The following is a 26602-nucleotide window of genomic DNA, read 5'->3' on the forward strand; positions in this document are numbered from 1 at the left end:
ATAGATAGATAGAAAGATAGATAGATAGATAGAAAGATAGATAGATAGATAGATAGATAGATAGATAGATAGATAGATAGATAGATAGATAGATAGATAGATAGATATAGTACTCACCACACCAGACATGAAATTCAATTATTTTCCCTACTGGTTCTACGGGTGTGGCTTGGTGGGCATGGTGTGATTTGGTGGGTGTGATTTGGTGGGTGTGGTGGGAGTGGCAGGGGAAGGATACTGCAAAATCCCCATTCCCTCCCCACTCTGGGGCAAGTAAGAGGTGGTATTTGTTAGTTCTCCGAACTGCTCAAAATTTCCGCTACCAATTCCCCAGAACCTGTCATAACCAGTTGAATTTTACCCCAGCTGTTTGATTTGAATCATTCTATGATTTCCACAACAGGAGCTGTGATCAGGACTGAAACTCACTGTTGCAAGGAGCTCAGCAACTCTTTAGGAAAAAAAATATTTTTTTTTAGAACACTGAGTTAGAACCAGGGGTCAAGATTTTGTGATACTCTCTCTGCAAATCAGGAGATGGGGGAAAAAAACAGCTTCTTTTGTTCTTAATGCAAAGGATCGAGCCTTTATATATAGTTTTAAGTAGGTCACCCAATTCACAAGTCTAGAATCTAGAAGCGTAATTTGGATATATATGTATATATATATATATGTGCAGCCGTTATGGCACCTTCCAAATAGCTTATTTTAAAACTGTACGGTGCATTCGTAGGAGATAGTACAAAGCTATCTTTCATTACCGAGGGCATGCATTGAGTTTTGAGGAATATATTCTTCTTCATTCAGAAGTTTAAATTAAACTAACCCAACGTCGTAGCGCAAATTTGCATTCAATACAGGCTGGTTCACACATCCCTTGTATTTTATTTTCCTTGCTGTTGTATTAACATTTGATATATCTCCTGCAACTTTTGAGTAAAGGGGCTATGGGGGCATCTGCTTCTCCAGGGTTTTCTGATAATGCAATGTTACTTTTTTTTAAAAAAAATTACTTTTTAGGATGTCCAATTCGTTTTTTTCCTCTGCCGCCAGGCATGGGGGAATTGAGACTTCTTCTCCCCCTAGGCCGTTACAATTGTATGCATGGTATGTTTGTATGTATGTTGGTTTTGTATATTAAGGGGTTTTAATTCGCTTTTAGTATTGGATTATTATTGTATATTGTTTGTGATTGTTGTTAGCCGCCCCGAGTTTTCGGAGAGGGGCGGCATATAAATCCAATAAAACTTGAAACTAACTTTTGTGAATAAAAAGAATCACGTGACCCAACAGTAAAAAAATTCAAAGGAAAATACATCCAGGTTAAGAGAATCCGTTTGTAACCAGAGTTATCCAGAGCCTCTTCTTTAAATAGGTTGCTTTTAATGTATAAAATTATAGCCTTTTATGAATAGAAGCTGGGATGCAAAATAAAATTAGACCATTTTTTAAAAAAAGATACAGATGCTTAAAATAAAGTCAAGCTTTTCCCTGATTATCTCATCCTTCACAGTAATATCCAAAACCTTAGTTCAATTCAGTGTCTCGCTGAAAGAAATAATGCATATAAATTCTTTGGCTCCCTTCCAGGTTCCGAAGGGTTTTATAATCGTTTCTGGTTTTTCCCCCACTAAAATAAACCAGAAGTAAAAAGGTGGCATTTACCATTTGAAACTCTGAGCCATTATTGGGAGAGGCAGCAAGTTCCATTGAAACAAATTGGCCTAGGATATCTGATTATATTTAAAAGCTTCTTATTTTAGTTCAGCCAAACTCTTTTTTCCCAGTGCTGTTATAATTTGGAGCGGTTGTTGAACGGATGGTTGTAAGTCGAGGACCATGAATTTAAATAAATAAAAAATGATATATATTTTTCAACTCAAGCTGAAGAAGCAGATTGTGTGAACTAATTAATGAAGTTGCAATCCTCTGACAGCCTGGAAGTCAACTTCAGCAAAACCAGTCAGACTTACTCTGAGTAGACAGACACCTAGGGACTGTCAATTATACTGGGACAGAAGAGGAAGTGTAAAGCATTAAAAATGTGGTCAAGGTTGTATGTGGAAACAACCACTATCGTTGCAGGGGAGATAAACTCAGTGGAAAATAGGATTTCCAGAGAAAATGTTTGTGGGTTGTTGAATTAAGATGCTCAATGATCTCTACTAATGGAGGAGGATAGGGAGGGGAAGGGGAAGGAGGGGGAGGAGGAGGAGGAGGAAGAAGAAGAGGAAGAAGAGGGGGAGGAGGAGGAAGAAGAAGAAGAAGAAAGAAGAAGAGGAAGAAGAGGAGGAAGAAGAAGAAAGAAGAAGAGGAAGGAGGAGGAGGAAGAAGAAGAAAGAAGAAGAGGAAGAAGAAGAGGAAGAGGAAAAAGAGGAGGAAGAAGAAGAAGAGGAGGAGGGGCAGGAGGGGGAGGATGAGGAGGAAAAGGAGAAAGAGAAGGAGGAGAGGAAGAGGAGGAGGAAGGAGAAAGAGGAGGAGGAGGAGGAAAAGAAGAAGTAGAAGAAGAAGAAGAGGAGGAGGAAGAGGAGGAGGAGGAGGAGGAGGGGAGGAGGAGGAGGAGGACGAGAAGGAGGAGGACGAGGAGGAAAAGGAGAAAGAGAAGGAGGAGAGGAAGAGGAGGAGGAAGGAGAAAGAGGAGGAGGAGGAGGAGGAGAAGAAGAAGAAGAAGAAGAAGAAAGAGGAGGAGGACAAGGAGGACGAGGAGGAAAAGGAAAAAGAGAAGGAGGAGAGGAGGAGGAAGGAGAAAGAGGAGGAGGAGGAGAAGAAGAAGAAGAAAGAGGAGGAGGACAAGGAGGACGAGGAGGAAAAGGAGAAAGAGAGGGAGGAGAGGAAGAGGAGGAGGAAGGAAAAGGAGTAGAAGAAAGGAAGAGGAGAGAGGGAAGGGGAGGAGGAGAAAAAGGAGGAGGATTTTTACTTGCTATTGACATGGACCTAAGGATAGTACAAGAAAAACTATAATGAAACAGCATCACAATATAAACATATACTGTATTAAGAAGGCAGGAGCAGGTTTCAGAACTCTATTTCGGCTAGAGCAGAGGTAGTCAAAGTTGGCTCTTCTATGACATGTGGACTTCAACTCCCAGAATTCCTGTGCTAGCATGATTCGCTCAGGAATTCTGGGAGTTGAAGTCCACAAGTCATAGAAGAGCCAACTTTGCCTATCCCTGGGCTAGAGACTTCAACACAGGCATCAGCGGTCGGAGCTCTTGTTAAATAGAAGGACACCTCTAACGAAGAGACGCAGCCTTTCCATTCTCTTCTGTACTGTACAGTAGCCATTTGCTGTTATTTGTGTTTTATATTTTTAACATTTCATTTCTGCACCATGCAGAATCCCTCTGCAAGAAGCTGGATTTATTGATATACTGTATAAATAAGACGCTGAATGCTGTAGGTCTGGTTTCTTTATTCCCTGTCCATGGTCCTGAAATCAAGGCCACTGTTGACTTCCTCCTACTTCCTGTCTATACCTGCTCTTCTATGACATCTGGACTCCAACTCCCAGAATTCCTGAGCTACCATGATTGGCTCAGGAATTCTGGGAGTTGAAGTCCACAAGTCATAGAAGAGCCAACTTTGCCTATCCCTGGGCTAGAGACTTCAACACAGGCATCAGCAGTCGGAGCTCTTGTTAAATAGAAGGACACCTCTAATGAAGTGATGCAGCCTTTCCATTCTCTTCTGTACTGTACAGTAGCCATTTGCTGTTATTTGTGTTTTATATTTTTAACATTTCATTTCTGCACCATGCAGAATCCCTCTGCAAGAAGATGGATTTATTGGTATACTGTATAAATAAGACGCTGAATGCTGTAGGTCTGGTTTCTTTATTCCCTGTCCATGGTCCTGAAATCAAGGCCACTGTTGACTTCCTCCTACTTCCTGTCTATACCTGCTCTTCTACGACACGTGGACTCCAACTCCCAGAATTCCTGAGCTACCACGATTGGCTCAGGAATTCTGGGAGTGGAAGTCCACAAGTCGTAGAAGAGCCAACGTTGCCTACCACTGCCTTAGACCAACATGGCTTCAGATATCTAATAGTTAAATCCGATTTATAGAGCAAAGCTTTATTTGCATAAAGATTCTCCGGAATCTCTCACAAACTAGGAGAATTTCACAAATGAGCTAATTGGAAGCGTTCTCACTCGGCTTTTAATTTTAAAAAATGGGCTGGTGTTGAGAAAACGCACTTACACACATTTCTCCTTGTAAAGCTAGTCTTCCTTGAAGCAACTCCTTTCTACATGATGCATAGCGTAGCCGCAGAAAAGAAAATCAAAGATAGTTGAGCAAGCGGGTGATGAATGGACTTGAGAATAATAACCTCCAAAATACATGAATCACCTGAGCTTTGTGTCCCGATTTGGATAATCTGATTTGCGAAATCAAATGGATTCTGCAAAACAACAGCAACGACAAAATACTGATTTGCGTGGGCAAAAAGTTTGCTGGATCTTCGAATCCATTGCAAAGCAGCTGATTCCATCGGATGCATTAAAAGTTGGTGGTGCCCGGTTTGATTCTGTTTCTGTTTAATCTGGTGGTTTTCAAGCCTTGCGATCAAACTTTGCCGAAATCTAATAAATGCAGCTGACGAGCCTAAATTCTGACAGGCAGTCAGGGCAAGGCCTGGTGAGACCACATTTGGAATAATACTGTGTTCAGTTCTGGAGACCTCACCTACAAAAAGAGATTGACAAAATTGAATGGGTCCAAAGACGGGCTACAAGAATGGTGGAAGGTCTTAAGCATAAAACGTATCAGGAAAGACTTCATGGACTCAACCTGTATAGTCTGGAGGACAGAAGGAAAAGGGGGGACAGGATCGAAACATTTAAATATGTTAAAGGGTTAAATAAGGTTCAGGAGGGAAGTGATTAGATTAGATTTATTGGATATACAGTATATGCCGCCCCTCTCCGCAAACTCGGGGCGGCTCACAACAATAATTAAAAACAGTACATAATAAAAATCCAATGCCCACCAATCTAATTACAATTTAAAATTAGTAATTTCATAAAACAATCCCAATATATATAAAAAACAGGCACACAGTCAATCAATCAACAAAACAACATGGGCAAGGGGGAGGTGTTTTAGTTCCCCCATGCCTGACGGCAGAGGTGGGTCTTAAGGAGTTTATGAAAGGCAGGGAGGGTGGGGGCAATCCTAATCTCGGGGGAGCTGATTCCAGAGGGTCAGGGCCCCCACAGAGAAGGCTCTTCCCCTGGGTCCCGCCAGATGACATTGTTTAGTCGACGGGACCCGAAGAAGGCCGACTCTGTGGGACCTAACCGGCCGCTGGGATTCGTGTGTGTTTTTAATAGGAAAGTGAACACAAGAACAAGGGGACACAATCTGAAGTTAGTTGGAGGAATGATCAAAGGCAACATGAGAAAATATTATTTTACTGAAAGAGTAGTAGATCCTTGGAACAAACTTCCAGCAGACGTAGTAGATAAATCCACAGTCACTGAATTTAAACATGCCTGGGATAAACATAATATCCATCCTAAGATAAAATACAGGAAATAGTTTAAGGGCAGACTAGATGGACCATGAGGTCTTTTTCTGCTGTCAGTCTTCTATGTTTCTATGTTTCTAAGGCTGTATTTGAGGATCTAATACGGCGCGCTTTGCCCGTAAAACAACCAAATGGATACCCCCAATTCCTGCAAGGAGATGCTTGTTGCCACGGAAACTGAATAATCAAGACATGATTGAAGGCATGGCCTCAGCGTCCATGCTTCAGGTAAAACAGAACACACCAGCAAGGTTGCCAAGGCAACAGCTATGTTAGGAAGTAATTAAAGATAGGGCTGGTATATCTAGTTCAAAAACCAATTATAACTTCAGCTGGAATCTTCATGCTGTAGGTTAATGTTGACGAATTGATTGAGCCAAGTTGACTGCACATATCAGCAAACATTCATAAATATCACGGGGAGAGAAGATTGCGGCGCCAGTGGCAGGAGTTATGAAACAGGAAGTAAAAGCAATTGGGTTTTTAAACCGCGGTTCCAGGTGAGTTGAGATTAATTGAGTGTTTATCAAATCCTCCGGATTCGCGGAAGCGATAGGCCTGCAAAAAAAATAAAAAATAAAAATAAAAGTGACCAAAGGTAGCTTGAAGGGACTGATGTTGGATAAAAGTTAGCTTTGATATATGGCTGCTTTTTGTCAACAAAAAATGCATAGCCATCCTAAGATAAAATACAGGATAAGGGCAGACTAGGTTCAAAAAAGGACAAGTATGATCAAGGGAATGGAACCCCTTCCTTATGAAACCAGGTTGCAACGCCTTGGTCTCTTCAGCCTTGAAAGACGGCGTTGAAGGGGTGACTTGATCGAAGTGTATAAAATCCTGCATGGGACAGAAAAGGTGGATAGAGAAAACATTATTTTCTCTATCCCACGATACTAGGACGAGGGGGCCCTCCCTAAAGCTGATAGGTAAGAAAGCGAGGACAAATCAAGGGAAATATTTCTTCACTCAGAGGGTTGTTGTTTGATGGAATTCACTTCCAGAAGAGGTCGTGATTACTGTCAGCCTGGATAGCTTCAAGGCAGGATTAGACAGATTCATGGATGCCAAGTGTATCATAGGTGGTTATTGAAACGGATGTCCATGTGCTGCCTCTATGTTGGTTGAGGCAGGCAGGGTTCCCTTGGGTACCATTTGTTGGGGGTCAAGGGAAAGGGAAGGTTCTGCCTTCTCTTTCTGCTCAAGATCCCCATGGACAATTGGTGGGCCACTGTGGGACACAGAATGCTGGGTTCGATGGGCTTTGGCCGGATTCAGCATGGCTCTTCTCAGGTTGTCCACAAAGGACAATTTAATCTCCAAGTATAGTTACGGGTACTTGAAGCCAATTGCACCCTACTTTCTTCTGTTTTTGAACTCCAAAGGTTAAGAACTGGACATGGGATTCTGCATTCAAAGGCTGAGCCAGGAGATTTACGGAGGTCTCCAGGTTATAGAAATCTCTGTAGGTCAACAGCAGCCTTGTGAATTGAGGCTAACTCCAGGCCAGTAAAGACCTTATAATGACAGGGAGGATTCAGACAACGCAAACTGCTGCAAGATAGGAAAATCGCCACCTTTATTTCCAAAGGCTGCCCACGTTTGATCTGCCCTGCCAGAAAAGCCACCTTTTAAAAGCAAGAAAGGAGATTTATGCAAGGAAAGCTGGATGCTGGAAGCTATTCCTTTGCCTGCTGAGATTCAAGGAGGCCTAAAGTTGCTATTGAATGATAAAAATGAAAGAAAAATCTTTCCATCAGCCCTGATTAAATTTTCCCAGCCCAGAAATCGCGTCTAGGTCAAAACCCAGAAAAGCCTCAGGTCTTTCTCACAGGGGTGGATAAAGTTATAACAAATCAACCTTAGAGACGTTATATTTACCCAGTTTAATCCTGGCAACACTGAAATGATGATGTTGGAGAGGCTGGGCAGGATTAATGAGAGCTTACTCCTGTCTGGTCTGTGTAGAAAAAAAATTGCTCTCATCGGTTTTCTGGCACGGTACTACCCGAGCTTCAAATCTTAAAAGGTGAGATGAATGTAGAGAAGTTTATAAAAGTCACCTAGAACTTTCCAAGAATGCTCTGAAATTGGGTGAACCCTAAGGTTGAATATTGCATCCAGTTTTGGTCACCATGATATTAAAAAAAGCCATGTTGAGACTTTAGGAAGAGTGTAGAGAAGAGCAACAAAGATAAGGGGAACTGAAAAATAAAAGATATTTATTTGTTATTTATTATTGAGATTTATAGACCACCCGTCTCCTTATGGATTCTGAAGAATGGTTTTTGGAATCAAACTGCCTGTCGGCGACTACTTCAGCTTCAACCACAACAACACAAGAACACACAACAGATTTAAACTTAATATTAACCGCTCCAAACTTGACTGTAAAAAAAAATGACTTCAGTAACGGAGTTGTCGAAGCGTGGAACTCATTACCAGACTCCATAGTGTCATCCCCAAACTACCCTTAGATTATCTACGGTTGACCTATCCAGATTCCTAAGAGGTCAGTAAGGGGCAAGTACAAGTGCATTAGAGTGCCTTCCGTCCCCTGTTCTATTGCTCTCCTATATTTCCTATACCTTTCTTCTATTCCTATATCTCTTTTTCTATTCTTTCATTGATATGTTCTATTACTATACCTTCTTTTCTATTCTTTCTTAGATATATTTTACTATGAGTATCTCCTCTATAACCTTCATCATATATTTTACCGTGTGTATATAGATATATACCCACTAAAACCCTCATTGTGTATTGGACAAAATAAATAAATAAAAATAAATAAATAAATATTGATTTATTTTGTCCAATACATAATGTAGGTTTCAGAGGATATAATCATAGTAAAATATATCAATGGATGATTAGAAGAAAAGATAATAGGAATAATATGGAAGAAATAATAGAGTTCATAAACATAAACATTATGTTCATAAACATAAGAGCCGGGGTGGCGCAGCAGGTAGAGTGCTGTACTGCAGGCCACTGAAGCTGACTGTAGATCTGTAGGTCAGCGGTTCAAATCTCACCACCGGCTCAAGGTTGACTCAGCCTTCCATCCTTCCGAGGTGGGTAAAATGAGGACCCGGATTGTAGAGGCAATATGCTGGCTCAGTTAAAAAGTGCTATTGCTAACATGTTGTAAGCCGTCCTGAGTCTAAGGAGAAGGGCGGCATAAAAATCGAATAAGTAAAATATACATGTAGTTAGTGGAAATATAAGAGAAGTATTAGGACAGGGGACAGAAGTCACGCTGGTGCACTTATGTACGCCCCTTACTGACCTCTTAGGAATCGGGAGAGGTCAACCGTGGATAGTCTAAGGGTAAAATGTTGGGGGTTAGAGGATGACACTACAGAGTCCGGTAATGAGTTCCATGCTTCGACAACCCGATTACTAAAGTCATATTTTTTACAGTCAAGTTTGTAGCGGCTAATATTAAGTTTGAATCTGTTGCGTGCTCTTGTGTTGTTGTGATTGAAGCTGAAGTTGTTGACAGGGAGGACGTTGAAGCATATGATCTTGTGGGCAATGCTTAGGTCATGTTTAAGGCGTCGTAGCTCTAAGCTTTCAAGACCCAGGATTGTAAGTCTAGTTTCGTAGGGTCTTCTGTTTCGGGTGGAGGAGTGAAGGGCTCTTCTGGTGAAGTATCTTTGGACATTTTCAAGGGTGTTAATGTCCGAGGTGCAATATTTATTTATTTATTTATTTATTGGATTTGTATGCCGCCCCTCTCCGTGGACTCGGGGCGGCTAACAACAGTGGCAAAAAAACAATGTAAAAATCCAATACTACAACAGCTAAAAAACCCTTGTTATAAAACCAATCATACATACAAACATACCATGCATAAATTGTAGAAGCCTAGGGGGAAATATTATCTTAATTCCCCCATTCCTGACGGCAGAGGTGGATTTTGAGGAGCTTACAAAAGGCAAGGAGGGTGGGGGCTATTCTAATCTCTGGGGGGAGTTGGTTCCAGAGGGTCGGGGCCGCCACAGAGAAGACTCTTTTCCTGGGCCCCGCCAACCGACATTGTTTAGTTGACGGGACCCAGAGAAGGCCCACTCTGTGGGACCTAGCTGGTCGCTGGGATTCGTGCGGCAGAAGGCGGTCCCTGATATGGGTTCCAAGCAGATGAGCTGTATTCGAGGATGGGTCTGGCGAAAGTTTTGTAAGCTTTTGTAATGAGAAAATCAGCTTGGTTATTTTGTGGGTTAGGGAGAAAAAGCAAGCTTGTTTTGTAACACTCCTTCTTTGGTGTCGCATTAAGGAGTTGTTAAATGCCTATTTTTATACCCAAACTCTTCCCCCCATCTTATTAGGCTCGGTATTTTTAAAAATTGTTGCCTGGTGATTTTATACTCATATATACGATTCCTACGGTCAGCTTTCTGTAGATATCTGTCATTTGTTGCCTGTTAGGGCTGGGTAGAAATTGTTACGATTTGAAATGAGATGTGATTTTCATATTGATTTATAATGTTAGGCAACATGAGCCACTTTGGCTGGAATTGAGGCAAATAAAAACACAATAAAGAGAGAACATAATAATCGCTTGGTAGCTTAACACTGCAGATCCCATAGGTAGCAAAGCAGCTCCTTTAAAAAGCAGTTTAACAAGGAAGAGAATGGCAAGGGAGAAAATTCACCAATTGACCCTCAAATGTGCTTTGTTAAGTAGGCGCACCTGTCATGGCCCACCACGAGAGGTGAGAGCTTCTAAGACACTTGCAAAGTTCACGCATCTCCCAAAAACTCAGGATGGTTCCTTGATAATAACTTTTCAAGATAAGAACCGGGTGTTCAAGATTTTTTTTGCCTCTTCTTAAGAACCATTTTCTACTTAAAAACCCGAGCCCGGAAAAATTTCCCAGGAAATTTATTTATTATTTATTTATTGGATTTGTATGCCGCCCCTCTCCGCAGACTCGGGGCAGCTAACAACAGTAATAAAAAAACATCATGCAACTCCAATACTAAAAACAACTAAAAAACCCTTATTATAAAACTAAACATCCATACATACAAACAAACATACCATGCATAAATTATAAAGGCTTAGGGGGAAAGAATGTCTCAATTCCCCCATGCCTGATGACAGAGGTGGGCTTTTAAGGAGCTTACGAAAGGCAAGGAGGGTGGGGGCAATTTTAATCTCTGGGGAGAGTTGATTCCAGAGGGTCGGGGCCGCCACAGAGAAGACTTATCCCCTGGGCCCCACCAAGTGACATTGTTTTGTTGACGGGACCCGGAGAAGACCCACTCTGTGGGACCTAACCGGTTGCTGGGATTCGTGTGGCAGAAGGCGGTACAAAGGCCCACCCAGATTCCTGCCCTTCCCCCTTTAATCCCGGCCATCTCGGGCTTTTCTGGGTGGCACTTAAGGAGGCTTTGGCAGTCCAGAGCAAACAAAGCATTTTCCTTTCTCTGGAGGTTTGGAGAGGGAATAAACCTCTGCCAGTGCCCAGAGAAAAGAAATTCTCCCATCACTCTGGGCAGTGACTGTCCTCGTCCTCCTCTTCCTCCTCCTCCTCCCACCCAAATTCCAAGCTTTTATTTCTTTCCTAATAGGTTTGCACACATCATTTGCTTTTACATTGATTCCTATGGCAAAAATTGTTTCTACTTACAAACATTTCTACTTAAGAACCTGGTCACGGAACGAATTAAGTTCTTAAGTAGAGGTACCACTGTATTTTTCGGAGTATAGTTTTTGGGGAGGAAAATAGGGAAAAGAATCTGCTTACGAGGTATTCATCTGGCTAGCATCCTTAGCCTGGTCAGGTTCAGCACATTATTTTATCCCCTGGTTAGGGCTTTAAAAAAAAACCTTATTTGGAGAGAGTAACAATGAAAGAGCTTGCAAGCCAGTAAGAGCTGGGAAAATCGTTAGCACCTGGTTCGGGCTGAAAAGAAACATTTGGAGCAAGTTAGAGCAATGGGAAAAAAACCACCTGCAAAGACTTAGGGCTTGGAAAATATTATTTGCAGAGAGTAACAATGAAAGAACTTGCAAGTTAAGAGATGAGAAGATCATTAGCAATTAGTTATGTCTGCAAAGAAAAAGCTACATTCAGAGTATAAAGCCCTACGTGGCATCGGCGCACAATACCTCCGAGACTGCCTTCTGCCGTATGAATCCCAGCGGCCAGTTAGGCCCCACAGAGTTGGACTTCTCCAGGTCTCATCAACCAGACAATGTCATTTGTCAGGACCAAGGGGAAGAGCCTTCTCTGTGTGGGCCCCGGCCCTCTGGAATCAGCTCCCCCCAGAAATTCACACTACTCCCACCCTCCTCGTCTTAAGACTCATTTATATCGCCAGGCCAATAACTGCGATGTATGGCTGTGATTTGAATTTGTTTGATTGATTTTTAATACATCAGGTTTTTAGCTCATGTAGTTTTTAATTAATTAGATTTGTCTTTGTATTTACTGTTTTATATTATATGCTGAGAGCCACCCCGAGTCTTCGGAGAGGGGTGGCATACAAATCTTAATAATAATAATAATAATAATAATAATAATAATAATAATAATAATAATAACAACAACAACAACAACATTATGCTCGTTTAAAAGAAATAAAGGGAAAATCACTGATTGGTTAAGATGCGGCTAAGTTTAGATTGCCGCCAAAAATAAGCAGTTGTCAGAAAAAGTTCCCGCCTTAAGAAAAGGTATAAATAGGGCAACGGATTAGCCGTTGCCTTTGTTAGGAATTGATTGTTGGAGAGAACTAGTCTATGTTATGTCTTCCGAAATAAATGTATTATGACAGAAGCAGTCTCAGGTGCAGTGATTTTAACAGTGGCGACGAGGAGGTCGAACTCCCGCTAATAATAATAATTTATTTATTTATTTATTTATTATTTATTTAGATTTGTATGCCGCCCCTCTCCGCGGACTCGGGGCGGCTCTCAGCATATAATATAAAACAGTAAATAATAATGATAATAATAATAATAATAATAATAATAATAATAATAATATACTCCCCTGAATTTTCAGCCTCTTTTAGGGAGGAAAAGGGTGCATCTTATACTCCCAAAAATATTATTATTATTTATTAGATTTGTACGCCGCCCCTCTCCGTAGACTCGGGGCGGCTCAAATATAGAAACATAGAAACATAGAAGTCTGACGGCAGAAAAAGACCTCCTGGTCCATCTAGTCTGCCCTTATACTATTTTCTGTATTTTATCTTAGGATGGATATATGTTTATCCCAGGCATGTTTAAATTCAGTTACTGTGGATTTATCTACCACGTCTGCTGGAAGTTTGTTCCAAGGATCTACTACTCTTTCAGTCAAATAATATTTTCTCCTGTTGCTTTTGATCTTTCCCCCAACTAACTTCAGATTGTGCCCCCTTATTCTTATGTTCACTTTCTTATTAAAAACACTTCCCTCCTGGACCTTATTTAACCCTTTAACATATTTAAATGTTTCGATCATGTCCCCCCTTTTCCTTCTGTCCTCCAGACTATACAGATGGAGTCCATGAAGTCTTTCCTGATACGTTTTATGCTTAAGACCTTCCACCATTCTTGTAGCCCGTCTTTGGACCCGTTCAGTAATTCATCATTTATTTCTACTGCAGTTTGCAGAAGCGCCCGGTCAAAAACTCTTTTTTTCAAGTTGATTTCTCAGCTGTGTTCCGGGCCCACCCTGACTTCCTCACTAACCCCACCCCACCCCCCCGTTCCCAACTCAAGAAATAGCCCAGCCAAACTGAACGACTTTTAAGACCATTTTGTAGTTATCTTTCTAAGTCCGGATTCTGCCCGACATCTCTGCAATCTCATTATCTCTAGTCATAAAAAGAGTAATGTAAGGAGAACTGTTTAAGGGCAGGAAGCAGCAGCCTTTCCTCTCTGTTCTTCTTGCAAGGTAATAAGCCCATCTATTTAAATTTATGTCCCCAGAAATGGAAACCATCAAAGAGCTGCTCCTGGGATTTTCCGGAGACAAAACACAAGGTGTTCTGATTTCTTCCAGAATAAAAGTTGCGTGGGGTGGAGAAGGAAGGTGGCGAGCTTTGCCGAAGGGATGGGATAATCTGGAAATTAGAGGGGTGGGCTTCCTTCCCATCTTATTCTCCTGTCCTTCACAAGTTTGCAAGTGTATCAGGCACCACATAATTCGAGCCGAATTCCCAAGGCTTTCCCATCAGCAAACGCTGAAAAGTGTGAGAGCAGATGTGAAAGTACGATGGTCATAAAGCAAGAAGCACAGTTTCGGAGATACAGTGATACCTTGGCCTTACAAACTTAATTGGTTCCGGGACGAGGTTCTTAAGGTGAAAAGTTTGTAAGACGAAACAATGTTTCCCGTAGGAATCAATGGAAAAATGATTAATGCGTGCAAGCCCAAAATTCACCCCTTTTGCCAGCCGAAGCACCCATTTTTGCGCTGCTGGGATTCCCCCTGAGGCTCCCCTCCATGGGAAACCCCACCTCCGGACTTCTGTGTTTTTGTGATGCTGCAGGGGAATCCCAGCATCGCAAAAACGAGCGCTTTGCTGGCAACGGAAGTCCGGAGGTGGGGCTTCCCAGCGAAAGGAACCTCAGTGAAATTGCAGCATTGCAAAAACACCGAAGTCCTCGAAACCCCACCTCCGGACCTCTGTGTTCTTGCGATGCTGCGATTTCACTGAGGCTCTCCCCGCTGAGAAACCCCACCTCCGGACTTCCGTTGCCAGCGAAGCGCCCGTTTTTGCGCTGCTGGGATTCCCCTGCAGCATCACAAAAACACGGAAGTTTGGAGGTGGGGTTTCCCATGGAGGGGAGCTTCATGGGAATCCCAGCAGCAAAAAAAAGGGGGTTCGCTGGCAACGGAAGTCCGGAGGCGGGGCATCCCAGCGGTGGCAGTGGGTTTGTAAGGTGAAAATAATTTGTAAGAAGAAGCAAAAAAATCTTAAACCCCGGGTTTGTATCTTGAAAAGTTTGTATGACGAGGGGTTTGTAAGACGAGGTATCACTGTAATTGGGGAAGGTAGAAAGCCTTTGCAATTGCAACTGGGAAAACATTGGATTTTTTTCCCCAGTTGCAATGGATGGCTGTGAAAGTTGAACCATAAGGAAGACCCAGGGCCAAAGGATGGAGGCCTTTGAACTCTGGTGCTGGAGAAGAGTCCTGTGAGTCCCTTGGACTGCAAGGCGATCCAACCGGTCAGTCCTAGAGGAGATCAACCCTGGCCGCTCTTTAGAAGGCCAGATCCCGAAGAGGAAACTCTAATACTTCGGCTACCTAAGGAGAAGGAAGAGCCTGATGCTGGGAAAGATGGAGGGTGAAAGAAGAAAGGGATGACAGAAAACGAGGGGGCTGGATGGAGTCACTGAAGTAGTCGGTGTGAGCTAAAATGGACTCTGGCAGATGGTAGTGGACAGAAAGGCCTGGGGAACATTGTCCATGGGGTCATAATGAGTTGGACATGACTTGACTACAAAGAAGAAAGAAGAAGGAGGAAGGAGGAGGAAGAAGAAGAAGAGGAAGAAGGAAGAAGAAGAAGAAGGAAGGAAGAGGAAGAAGAAGAAGAGGAAGAAGGAAGGAGGAGGAAGAAGGAAAAGGAGGAGAACTACCCTTATAAAGCGTTAATACGTGACCCACAACACCCTTGAGTTCAGTTTCTTCCAACAGTCAGTGCTGAACACGCCCAACAAGCAATTTACCCGGCCCCACAATTTAAAACATAGTCCTTCCACACCAAAACAGGAATTGGCCAAAAACATTAAGACTCGGGGTGCCTCACAACAATAATAAAAACAATGTTCCAGCAAAAACAAATCTAATACTAAAAAGCACATAAAACTCTATCATATTTAAAAAAGCAAACAACATATACATACCCAAACATAAATATAAAAAAGCCTGGGGGAAAGGTGTCTCAGTTCCCCCATGCCTGGTGGTATAGATGGGTCTTGAGTAATTTACAAAAGACAAGGAGTGTGAGGGCAGTTCTAATCTCTGGGGGAGTTGATTCCAGAGGCCCGGGGCTGCCACAGAGAAGGTTCTTCCCCTGGGGCCCGCCAAACGACACTGTTTGGTCGACGGGACCCGGAGAAGGCCAACTCTGTGGGACCTTATCGGTCGCTGGGATTCATGCGGTAGCAGGCGGTTGCCCTTATAAAGTGTTAATACGTGACCCACAACACCCTTGAGTTCGGTTTCTTCCAATAGTCAGTGCTGAACAAACCCAACCAGCAATTTATCTGGCCCCACAATATAAAATACAGTCCTTCCACCCCAAAACAGGGATTGGCCAAAAACGTTAAGTCCTCAAGAGAGTTTTATTGGCTCCAAGCACGATGCGGGTGGTGGCTTTCTGCCACAAAATCTGATTAATTTTTGGGTCTGGTGGTCTGAAAACAATATGGCAAATAAAAGACACTCGGCAGTCCAAACACCCCCAGAGCTGGTAAAGATCCTGCCATGGAGGCCTCCGCCCCCTCCCCACCAGCTATTCGTTGGAATGCTTGCGCCATTTGGCCGCGGATCGGATCATGGCGGCCGCCACACCCATCATGCCAATTGTTCCCACAGCAATGGCTTCAGTGACCTGCAAAAGAGAGGAGAGAGGAGGGGTGAAAAACGCGCGTCATATGTTTGTGCCCATTTTGCAGATGGCGGCTGGGAAAGACTGAGGCACGCTACGTGCTGGGGGGGGGGAAAACCTCAGACCAATCAGGAATGGGGTTTTTTCACAGCACAAGCGCCAAAGAGTAATGCTCCCATTCAGGGAAGGGCTACCAAGATTTTTACTACCACACTGTGGGCATGGCTTATGAAGGACGCCCTGCATTTTCTAACAACAGCTTTCTGGGCAAATTGGGTGCTCTGGGGTGGAGCCCCATTTTCGCCACCCCACTGCGTTTCCCCCTCATTCCAGGCAGCAGCCAACCCTTGTATCTATCTATCTATCTATCTATCTATCTATCTATCTATCTATCTATCTATCTCTTCTATCTATCTATCTATCTCTTCTATCTATCTATCTATCTATCCATTCATCCATCCATCCATGTATCTATCCTTTCTCTTCTATATCTATATATCATTGTCTATCCTTTCTCATCAATATCTATATCTGTCTATCTCTCTTATCTATCTATCTATTTATCTATCTATCATCTATCTATCTATCTATCTTACTTTCTCATCTATATCTATATATCATCTGTCTATCCTTTGTCATCAATATCTAGCTAGCTATCCATCCATCCATCCATCCATCCATCCATCCATCCATGTATCTATCCTTTCTCTTCTATATCTATATATCATCTATCTTATCTATCTATCTATCTATCTATCTATCTATCTATCTATCTATCTATATTTTATTTTCTATTCTATTCTCTATTATTCTATTCTATTCTATCCTATTCTTTATTTTATTCTACTCTACTCTACTCTACTCTACTCAACTCTACTCCATTCTATTCTTCTTTATTCTGTTGTTCTGTTCTATTCTACTCTATTCTTCATTATCTTCTGTTCTGTTCTATTCTATTCTATTCTATTTTCTATTTGATTCTCTTCTATTCTATTCTTCATTTTTTCTTCTCTTCTATTTTTCTTTACACTGTTCTGTTCTTCTTTATTCTATTCTATTATTCTATTCTATTCTATTCTATTCTACTCTACTCCATTCTCTATTATTCTATTCTGTTCTGTTCTATTCTATTCTACTTCTCTATTATTCTGTTCTGTTCTATTCTATTCTACTCTACTCTTCTCTATTCTCTATTATTCTGTTCTGTTCTGTTCCACTCTATTCTTAGCAATGGAAATTCCGATCCCCGCTGAGGCTGTAATGTCAAATCCTCCCTATACAAATTTCCTGCCCTACCTGATCACTCATCGCAATGCCATATCGCAACTCCATCACAAAGTGTTCGCAGTTGTGGCTGGTCAGGTTGTAGGGCATCTCTCTGCCCACCAGTTCTTCCGCCCGCTCAAGGGTCTTTGTTAGGGGCAGGGGGGGATATGTATGGTCGTGTTTGTTGTTCACTCGGTATTGGTCACTCCGCACCACCGTCTCCAGCCAGTCTTTCTTAACATATGCTCGGTCAGACAACACCGCCAACACGCTGGCAGCCCCGTTCGCAAGACGGTCACCTGCCAGAAAGTAGGAAGGGGAAAGAAGGTTGGATTCACACGGAGCATTGAACCCCCAGTTGATAATAGATGCTTGCTATGATTGTGTGACTTGCAATGCCCCACCAGATAGACCACCTGGGCAACTCTTTCAGAATGTTGGGAGGGGACATCTGTTGTACATATTCCTGGTCAGTTGGAGGATGATGAAGATATTGAGAAATCTGATTCAGATTATGAATTAGTGGGGGGGGGGGTTACAGGTAGTAGAACAGGTGGGAGGCCAGCCACAGGATGGGGCTATGAGTTCAGGATCTAGCGAGGGGGGATCAGACGCTCGCTGGGTTAACCCTAAATTCAGAAGGGCAGAAAAACGTAGAGAACAGAGGTCTGGAAGAAGATATTAAAGAGCGGAATGGGTTAAATACTGTAGTGTATTTGGCACGTCAGTGGGCCAGTGGGGAAGAAGGGTGGAGTTTCAACGTTGCCGATGAGAAAAATGGAGGTTTTTCTTGCCCCTCCCAAGTAAGAAAAAGTATTCTGTGTCGATTAACAGTCAGGGCTGCTGTTTTTAGAGATCAGGCTGTTAGGGAAATAAATCTTGTTAAGTGGAGAAGGAGAAGGAATGTGAGAAATGCGGTCAAGGGAGATAACGGACCAACAGATAAGTGCGTGTATGAAATGTGTTTGAATTCCAGAAGAGCAGAGTTTCTTTATTCATAGAAACATAGAAGATTGACAGCAGAAAAAGACTTCGTGGTCCATCTAGTCTGCCCTTATACTATTTCCTGTATTTTATCTTACAATGGATATATGTTTACCCCAGGCATGTTTAAATTCAGTTACTGTGGATTTACCAACAACTTCTGCTGGAAGTTTGTTCCAAGGATCTACTACTCTTTCAGTAAAATAATATTTTCTCATGTTGCCTTTGATCTTTCCCCCAACTAACTTCAGATTGTGTCCCCTTCTTCTTGTGTTCACTTTCCTATTAAAAACACTTCCCTCCTGAACCTTATTTAACCCTTTAACATATTTAAAACTTTCGATCATGTCCCCCCTTTTCCTTCTGTCCTACAGACTATACAGATTGAGTTCATTAAGTCTTTCCTGATACGTTTTATGCTTAAGACCTTCCACCATTCTTGTAGCCCGTCTTTGGACCCGTTCAATTTTGTCAATATCTTTTTGTAGGTGAGGTCTCCAGAACTGAACACAGTATTATTCCAAATGGGGTCTCACCAGCGCTCTATATAAGGGGATCACAATCTCCCTCTTCCTGCTTGTTATACCTCTAGCTATGCAGCCAAGCATCCTACTTGCTTTCCCTACTGCCCAACCACACTGCTCACCCATTTTGAGACTGTCAGAAATCACTACCCCTAAATCCTTCTCTTCTGAAGTTTTTGCTAACACAGAACTGCCAATGCAATACTCAGATTGAGGATTCCTTTTCCCCAAGTGCATTATTTTACATTTGGAAACATTAAACTGCAGTTTCCATTGCTTTGACCATTTATCTAGTAAAGCTAAATCATTTACCATATTACAGACCCCTCCAGGAATATCAACCCTATTGCACACTTTAGAGTCATGGGCAACTAGGCAAACCTTCCCTACCAAACCTTCCCCTATGTCACTCACAAACATATTAAAAAGAATAGGACCCAGAACAGACCCGTGTGGCACACCGCTTGTAACCTGTCTCTGCTCAGAATGCTCGCCATTAACAATAACTCTCTGATGTCTATGCTTCAGCCAGCTTGAAATCCACTGAACTATCCAGGGATTAAGTCCAATCTTCACATCATGATATAATGCATTTGATAAGAGTTATTTGTAATTGCTAAATTTCTACCAGAAACCAGAGCAACATCCACACGTCTTAAAAGGAGAAACATTTGTAGCTCAAGGTTGAAAGGAGGCATCTTTGGTGTTCTCTGGGCTTGGTGGTTTTCTTGCATCAGTGGTAGGAGGGAGAAAAAGAGGGACTCAGGGGGGAGGGGGAGGAGGAGAACTGTAGAGTCTTGGAAGCATTTCATTACCAAGCTAGATAACATCATCAGTGCTTGAAGGGAGAAAAGAGGGAGGCATGGAGGAGGAGGAAGAGGAGCTCCTTAGTTTTCTCTGAGTTTAGGTGTTTTCTTGCAGGCTTTTAATAACTTTAATAGCTTCATCAGTGCTAGACTAGACTAGATGCCCACTGCAACAACATAGCCAAGAAGGCTTCAAGAGTTGTTAATCTAATCCTATGTAGCTTCTGCTCTGGCAATCTCACACTACTTACCAGAGCTTACAAAACTTTCGCCAGACCCATCCTCGAATACAGCTCATCTGTTTGGAACCCATATCGCATCTCAGACATTAACACCCTTGAAAATGTCCAAAGATACTTCACCAGAAGAGCCCTTCACTCCTCCACTCGAAATAGAATACCCTATGAGACTAGACTTTCAATCCTGGGCCTAGAAAGTTTAGAACTAAGACGCCTTAAACAAGATCTAAGTATTGCCCACAAGATCATATGCTGCAACGTCCTGCCCTGTCAAAGACTACTTCAGCTTCAACCACAACAACACAAGAGCACACAACAGATTTAAACTTAATATTAACTGCTGCAAACTTGACTGTAAAAAATACGACTTTAGTAATCGAGTTGTTGAAGCGTGGAACTCATTACCGGACTCCATAGTGTCATACCCTAACCCCTAACATTTTACCCTTAGACTATCCACGGTTGACCTCTCCAGATTCCTAAGAGGTCAGTAAGGGGCGTACATAAGCGCACTGGAGTGCCTTCTGTCCTCTGTCCTATAGTCTCTCCTATATCTCGTATTTCTTCTCTATTATATCCTCTATAACCTTCGTTGTGTATTGTTGTGTATTGGACTAGATAGATAGATAGATAGATAGATAGATAGATAGATAGATAGATAGATAGATAGATAGATAGATAGATAGATAGATAGATAGATAAACAAATAAATGAGTAAGTAAATAAATAAATAAATGAGTAAGTAAGTAAGTAAATAAATAAACAAACAAACAAATAAATAAAGTCATCTGGTTTGCAGAAATGTTTGCAAGAAAAAACACGCAATTTCACATAGGACCAAAGTCCCTTCACACATTAAAGTTTTAAGTTTCTTAACGTTACAACCAATACTTGGGCTTAAATGACATGATTCCATTTATTCAGGCCTCAATAACACAGAGGCATGAATATTCCTCTTCTTTTTCACTCATTCCTGCCTTTAATTTTTCAATGTAAGACGATGCCCATTTTGCTGCTGCGCCTCTGCGCGGCTCACCCTCCAATAAAAAGGGATTACGAAAGTTTTAAGGCAGCAAAGACAATGCACACAAACAATTGGGAGCCTATAACCATATGTGCAGAGAGACGTGTCGGGCTGCAAAGCTATCTAACCCCCCCCCCCTTTTTCATCTCAGCTAATGCAGTGCGAAGTAACCAGGCTGAGTGGCAAACCAGGCCAGGCAAAAATTATACGGAGGAGTGAATTAAACGTGAAGGGGAAGCGGTCCTTCGGCTGCGCGCAGCACACTTTAATTCGGTTAGCGGATTAACCCATTTTCCACAATAGGCTGTAATGGAAACTAAGGAGCGTTGGCACCGAGCAGACTCCCTGGGAGAGAGGAGGCAGCCACCGGGGTCTCTCTAACTAACCTGGTTAAAGCCTGCCGCGCAAACTCCAGCCCCCCCCCCCTCGAGCGCCGAGCCCTCCCTCCACCCCCAGTGTCTCCGTGGTCGTCCCACTGAGATAATGACGGCTATTTATTATTTGATGTGCGGCGGAGTCCCAAACACCCTCATGCTGGGCTGGCTGGTTTCCATGGAAACTCACATTCAGGGGCTAAATGGACAACCTTGCCCTCTCCGACGTAGATACCCCAGTGTTGGTAGCAAGAACGGAAAATCTCAATCAAGTCTCCCGGTTTAATTTCTTCCTGCAAAAGGGAGAAGAAACAGAGTAGTAGAACCTAGAACAGGGATGGTGAAGCTTTCTTTCCTCGGGTGCTGAAAGAGCGTGGGTGCCCGCTCTTGCACATGTGTGAGTGCCCACACCCATAATTCAATGCCTGGGGAGGGCACAAACAGCTTCTCCCACCGCCCCGAGGCCCTCTGGAGGCTGGAAACGGCCTGTTTCCCAACTTCTGGTGGGCCCAGTAGGCTTGTGTTTCGCCCACCCCAGACTTCAAAGGCTTCCCTGGAACCAGAGGAGGGAAAAAACACCCTCTCCCATCCCCCCGGAGGCTCTCTGGAAGTCAAAAACACCCTCCCAGAGCCTCTATGTGAGGCAAAAATAAGTTGACCAGCACAAACATGCACGTTTGTTTGTTTGTTTGTTCGTTTGTTCGTTCGTTCGTTTGTTCGTTCGTTCGTTCAATTTATTTATTATTGGACTTATATGCCGCCTTTCTCCAAGGACTCAGGGCAACTTACAACATATACTGCTCAAAAAAAATAAAGGGAATACTCAAATAACACAAGCAGTATACATAGATTTTGTTTCAATGGAAGAGGAATATTCATTTCTTGATAGAACACTCTGCATTTGTAGAGCCAGTGAGTCCTGCAACCCTAGCATTTTTTTTAAAAAAAAAAATCGTCTAAAAAAGAGGCCGGACAACCAATCTTCATGGATGGTTGACTTGGTTTTCCTTCAGAAGATGGAAATGTAGCCTGGGTTGATTTCAATTCCACAATTCTTTGACCCTAGGCCTAGAAAATGGCATGTTTTGCAAGCATGGACCATTGCAAGGCCAACTTTGGTCTTCAATACACAACATGTTCTTGTCTTTCTACCTTCTGGAGTTGAACTATGGATTCTGCAGCACCAACATGCCCAGAAGACCAGGTCTAACGTTCTCCTAACCCAGGGGTAGGCAAAGTTGTCTCTTCTATGATTTGTGGGCTTCAACTCCCAGAATTCCTAAGCCATTCATGCTAGCTCAGGAATTCTGGGAGTTGGAAGTCCACATGTCATAGAAGAGCCAACTTTGCCTACCCTTGTCCTAACCCCAAGCCACCAACTCAGATGACTCCAAGACGGGTTTAACATCTCCAGTAAATTGTTGTCTGGGCAAGATAATGAAATAGACGGTCCAAGAGAGGGCATGGCTCTACCTTCTGGGGTTGAACTATGGATTCTGCAGCACCAACATGCCCAGAAGACCAGGTCTAACGTTCTCCTAACCCAGGGGTAGGCAAAGTGGGCTCTTCTATGATTTGTGGACTTCAACTCCCAGAATTCCTAAGCCATTCATGCTAGCTCAGGAATTCTGGGAGTTGGAAGTCCACATGTCATAGAAGAGCCAACTTTGCCTACCCTTGTCCTAACCCCAAGCCATCAACTCAGATGACGCCAAGATGGGTTTAACATCTCCAGTAAATTGTTGTCTGGGCAAGATAATGAAATAGACGGTCCAAGAGAGGGCATGGCTCATTGGCTGGCGGGGATCCCGAGCACAATCACTCCCCATTACTACATCTTAATACAGTTCCCACTGTGTTATATTGACTTATCCAAGCACCTCTCAACGGGAAGCCAAGCAAAGCTTTTCTCTGAAGTTATCGCCCTGCGCGGCAAAACCCTGTTATCTGCCTTTAAAATCAAATCAACGGCTTTTAAAAGGAGCATTCACAAATGCTTATAGCTCTGGGGATGTGGGAGAGACGAGAAAAACCCCTTGGAAAGGACTCTTAATTTACTCAAGGCAGGTTTGTTTCGGCACCAGATATCTGGAAAGTGGAAGATAACAAGGGGTGGTGGCAGGGGTGGGTTGCCATAACCGCCGATACGGTGCGCTGTGCGCGCACCTTTCAGTTATCTTGCATGTGTGCAGGTGTGTCCCAGTGTGTCCTTGCTTCTGCACATGTGCTGAAATGTTGCAAAGAGACGCACACAACCAAGAGGACCACCTCCCTTACGAAACCAGGGTGCAACGCCTTGGTCTCTTCAGCCTTGAAAGACGGCGTTGAAGGGGTGACTTGATCGAAGTGTATAAAATCATGCGTGGGATAGAAAAGGTGGATAGAGAAAAATTATTTTCTCTATCACCTAATACTAGGACGAGGGGGCCCTCCCTAAAGCTCACAGGTAAGAAAGCGAGGACAAACCCATCCTCGAATACTGTTTGGAACCCATATCGCATTTCAGACATCAACACCCTTGAAAATGTCCAAAGATCCTTCACCAGAAGAGCCCTTCACTCCTCCACTCGAAACAGAAGACCCTACGAGACTAGACTTTCAATCCTGGGCCTAGAAAGCCTAGAACTAAGACAAGATCTAAGTATTGCCCACAAGATCATATGCGGCAACGTCCTGCCTGTCTGCGACTACTTCAGCTTCAACCACAACAACGCAAGAGCACACACCAGATTTAAACTTAATATTAACCGCTCCAAACTTGACTGTAAAAAATATGACTTCAGTAACCGAGTTGTCGAAGCGTGGAACTCATTACCGGACTCTGTAGTGTCATCCCCAAACCCCCAACACTTTACCCTTAGATTATCTACGGTTGACCTATCCAGATTCCTAAGAGGTCAGTAAGGGGCGAGTACAAGTGCACTAGAGTGCCTTCCGTCCCCTGTCCTATTGCTCTCCTATATCTCCTATACCTTTCTTCTATTCCTATATCTCTTCTTCTATTCTTTCATTGATGTGTTCTATTCCTATATCTTCTCTTCTATTATTTCTTAGATATATTTTACTATGAGTATCTCCTCTATAACCTTCATCATGTATTTTACTATGTGTATATAGATATATACCCACTAAAACCCTCATTGTGTATTGGACAAAATAAATAAATAAAAATAAAATAAAATAAATCAAGAGAAGAATGTTCTAAAACTTCAGATCGTCCAAAATGCAGCCGTGCGAGCAGTTTTGGGCCTTCCAAGACATGCCCATATCTCGCCATCACTCCGCAGACTGCATTGGCTGCCGATTGGTTTCCGGACACAATACAAAGTGTTGGTTATGGCCTATAAAGCCCTACATGGCATAGGACCGGACTATCTACGAGACCGCCTTCTGCCGCACAAATCCCAGCGACCGGTGAGGTCCCACAGAGTTGGTCTCCTTAGAGTCCCGTCGACTAAACAATGTCAGCTGGTGGGACCTAGGGGAAGAGCCTTCTCTGTGTGGGCCCCGGCCCTCTGGAATCAGCTCCCCCTGGAGATTCGCACTTCCCCCACCCTGCTTGCCTTCCGAAAGAGCCTAAAAGCTCATCCTTGCCACCAGGCTTGGGGTTTGTAGATCTTTCCCCTGACCAACGAATGTTTTTTAGTATGATTGTCGAATGAATGGTTAATGGAAGTTTTTAAATTAGAATTCTTAGGGTTGTTTTTTAATGTATTATTAATTGGATGGCTTATTGTTGTTTCTTGTATATGCTGTGAGCCTCCCCGAGTCCTCGGATAGGGGCGGCATACAAATCCAATTAAATAAATAATTAAAGAAAAGAAAACTAAACTAAGCTAAATTAAATTAAATTAAATTAAATTAAATTAATAAATATTTCTTCACCCAGAGGGTCCTTGGTTGATGGAATTCCCTTCCAGAAGAGGTCGTGACAGCTGTCAGCCTGGATAGCTTCAAGGCAGGATTAGACAGATTCAGGGATGCCAAGTGTATCATAGGTCGTTCTTGAAACAGATATCCAAGTGCTGCCTCTATGTTGGTTGAGGCAGGCAGGGTTCCCTTGGGTACCATTTGTTGGGGGTCAAGAGAAAGGGAGGGTCTTGCCTTCTCTTTCTGCTCAAGATCAACATGGACAATTGGTGGGCCACTGTGGGACACAAAATGCTGGACTCGATGGGCTTTGGCCCGATTCAGCAGGGCTCTATTATTATTATTATTATTATTATTATTATTATTATTATTATTAATTAGATTTGTATGCCGCCCCTCTCTGAAGACTCGGGGCAGCTCACAACAGCAATAAAAACAATATAGCAGTGGAACAAATCTAATATTAAAAACATATAAAACCTTATCATTATTTTAAAAACCAAACAGCACATTCATACCAAACATAAAACAAAGTATAAAAAAGCCTGGGCGAAAGGTGTCTCCACTCCCCCATGCCTGGTGGTATAAGTGAGTCTTGAGTAGTTTATTTTTTTATTTATTTGATTTTTATGCCGCCATTCTCCTTAGACTCAGGGCGGCTTACAGCATATTAGCAATAGCACTTTAGTTTACGAAACACAGGAAGGGTGGGGGCAGTTCTAATCTCCGGGGGGAATTGGTTCCAGAGGGCCGGGGCCGCCACAGAGAAGGCTCTTCCCCTGGGGCCCACCAAACGACATTGTTTAGTCGACGGGACCCGGAGAAGGCCAACTTTGTGGGACCTTATCGGTCGCTGGGATTCATGCAGTAGCAGGCAGTTCCGGAGGTACTCTGGTCCAAAGCCATGCAGGGCTTTAAATGTCATAACCAACTCTTTGAATTTTGACCGGAAACTGATTGGCAGCCAATGCAAGCCACGGAGTGTTGCAGAAACATGGGCGAATCTTGGAAGCCCCACGATGGCTCTCACGGCCGCGTTCTGCACGATCTGAAGTTTCCGAACACTTTTCAAAGGTAGCCCCATGTAGAGAGCGTTGCAGTAGTCGAGCCTCGAGGTGATGAGGGCATGAGCGACTGTGAACAGTGACTCCCTGTCCAAGTAGATTTCAGCCTCATGCGTATTGTCTTCTTATGTTCTTATGTTAGAAAAAGATTCCGCGCATACAGAGAACTTCTGACACGCAAAGTCAATGGGGAACCCAGTTCCCCTTAACAACCATGTCACTAAATGAGTAACTGTAGTGATTCAATTAACAACGGTGGCAAGAAAGGTCCTAAAGTGAAGCAAAAAAGATCGTCTAGCAAATGGACACGTGAGACTGATTTGGGATTATAAATTGAGGACTATATCCT

The 26602-nt window shown here is 42.9% G+C and overlaps 1 protein-coding gene and 1 long non-coding RNA gene across 2 annotated transcripts in view; one reads left to right on the forward strand and one right to left on the reverse strand.

Moving 5' to 3' along the window:
• LOC139175325 (uncharacterized) overlaps positions 1–5969 on the forward strand; it is a 32899-nt gene extending 26930 nt beyond the window's left edge. Inside the window, exon 3 of the long non-coding RNA XR_011560509.1 lies at positions 5886–5969. This is a non-coding gene — a long non-coding RNA (uncharacterized lncRNA). The remainder of the gene's footprint in view (positions 1–5885) is intronic.
• A 9936-nt stretch (positions 5970–15905) lies between these two features.
• On the reverse strand, positions 15906–21734 carry LOC139175457 (phospholipase A and acyltransferase 3-like). The gene is made up of 4 exons (XM_070766581.1): positions 21711–21734; positions 21510–21612; positions 17399–17667; positions 15906–16105 (listed from the first exon to the last, which is right to left on the reverse strand). The coding sequence occupies exons 1-4, from the start codon at positions 21732–21734 to the stop codon at positions 16007–16009; spliced, it is 495 nt and encodes a 164-aa protein (XP_070622682.1). The 3' UTR covers positions 15906–16006.
• Positions 21735–26602: the final 4868 nt, after the last annotated feature.

This window comes from Erythrolamprus reginae, chromosome 13 (assembly GCF_031021105.1).
Source record: "Erythrolamprus reginae isolate rEryReg1 chromosome 13, rEryReg1.hap1, whole genome shotgun sequence".
NCBI lineage: Eukaryota > Metazoa > Chordata > Lepidosauria > Squamata > Dipsadidae > Erythrolamprus > Erythrolamprus reginae.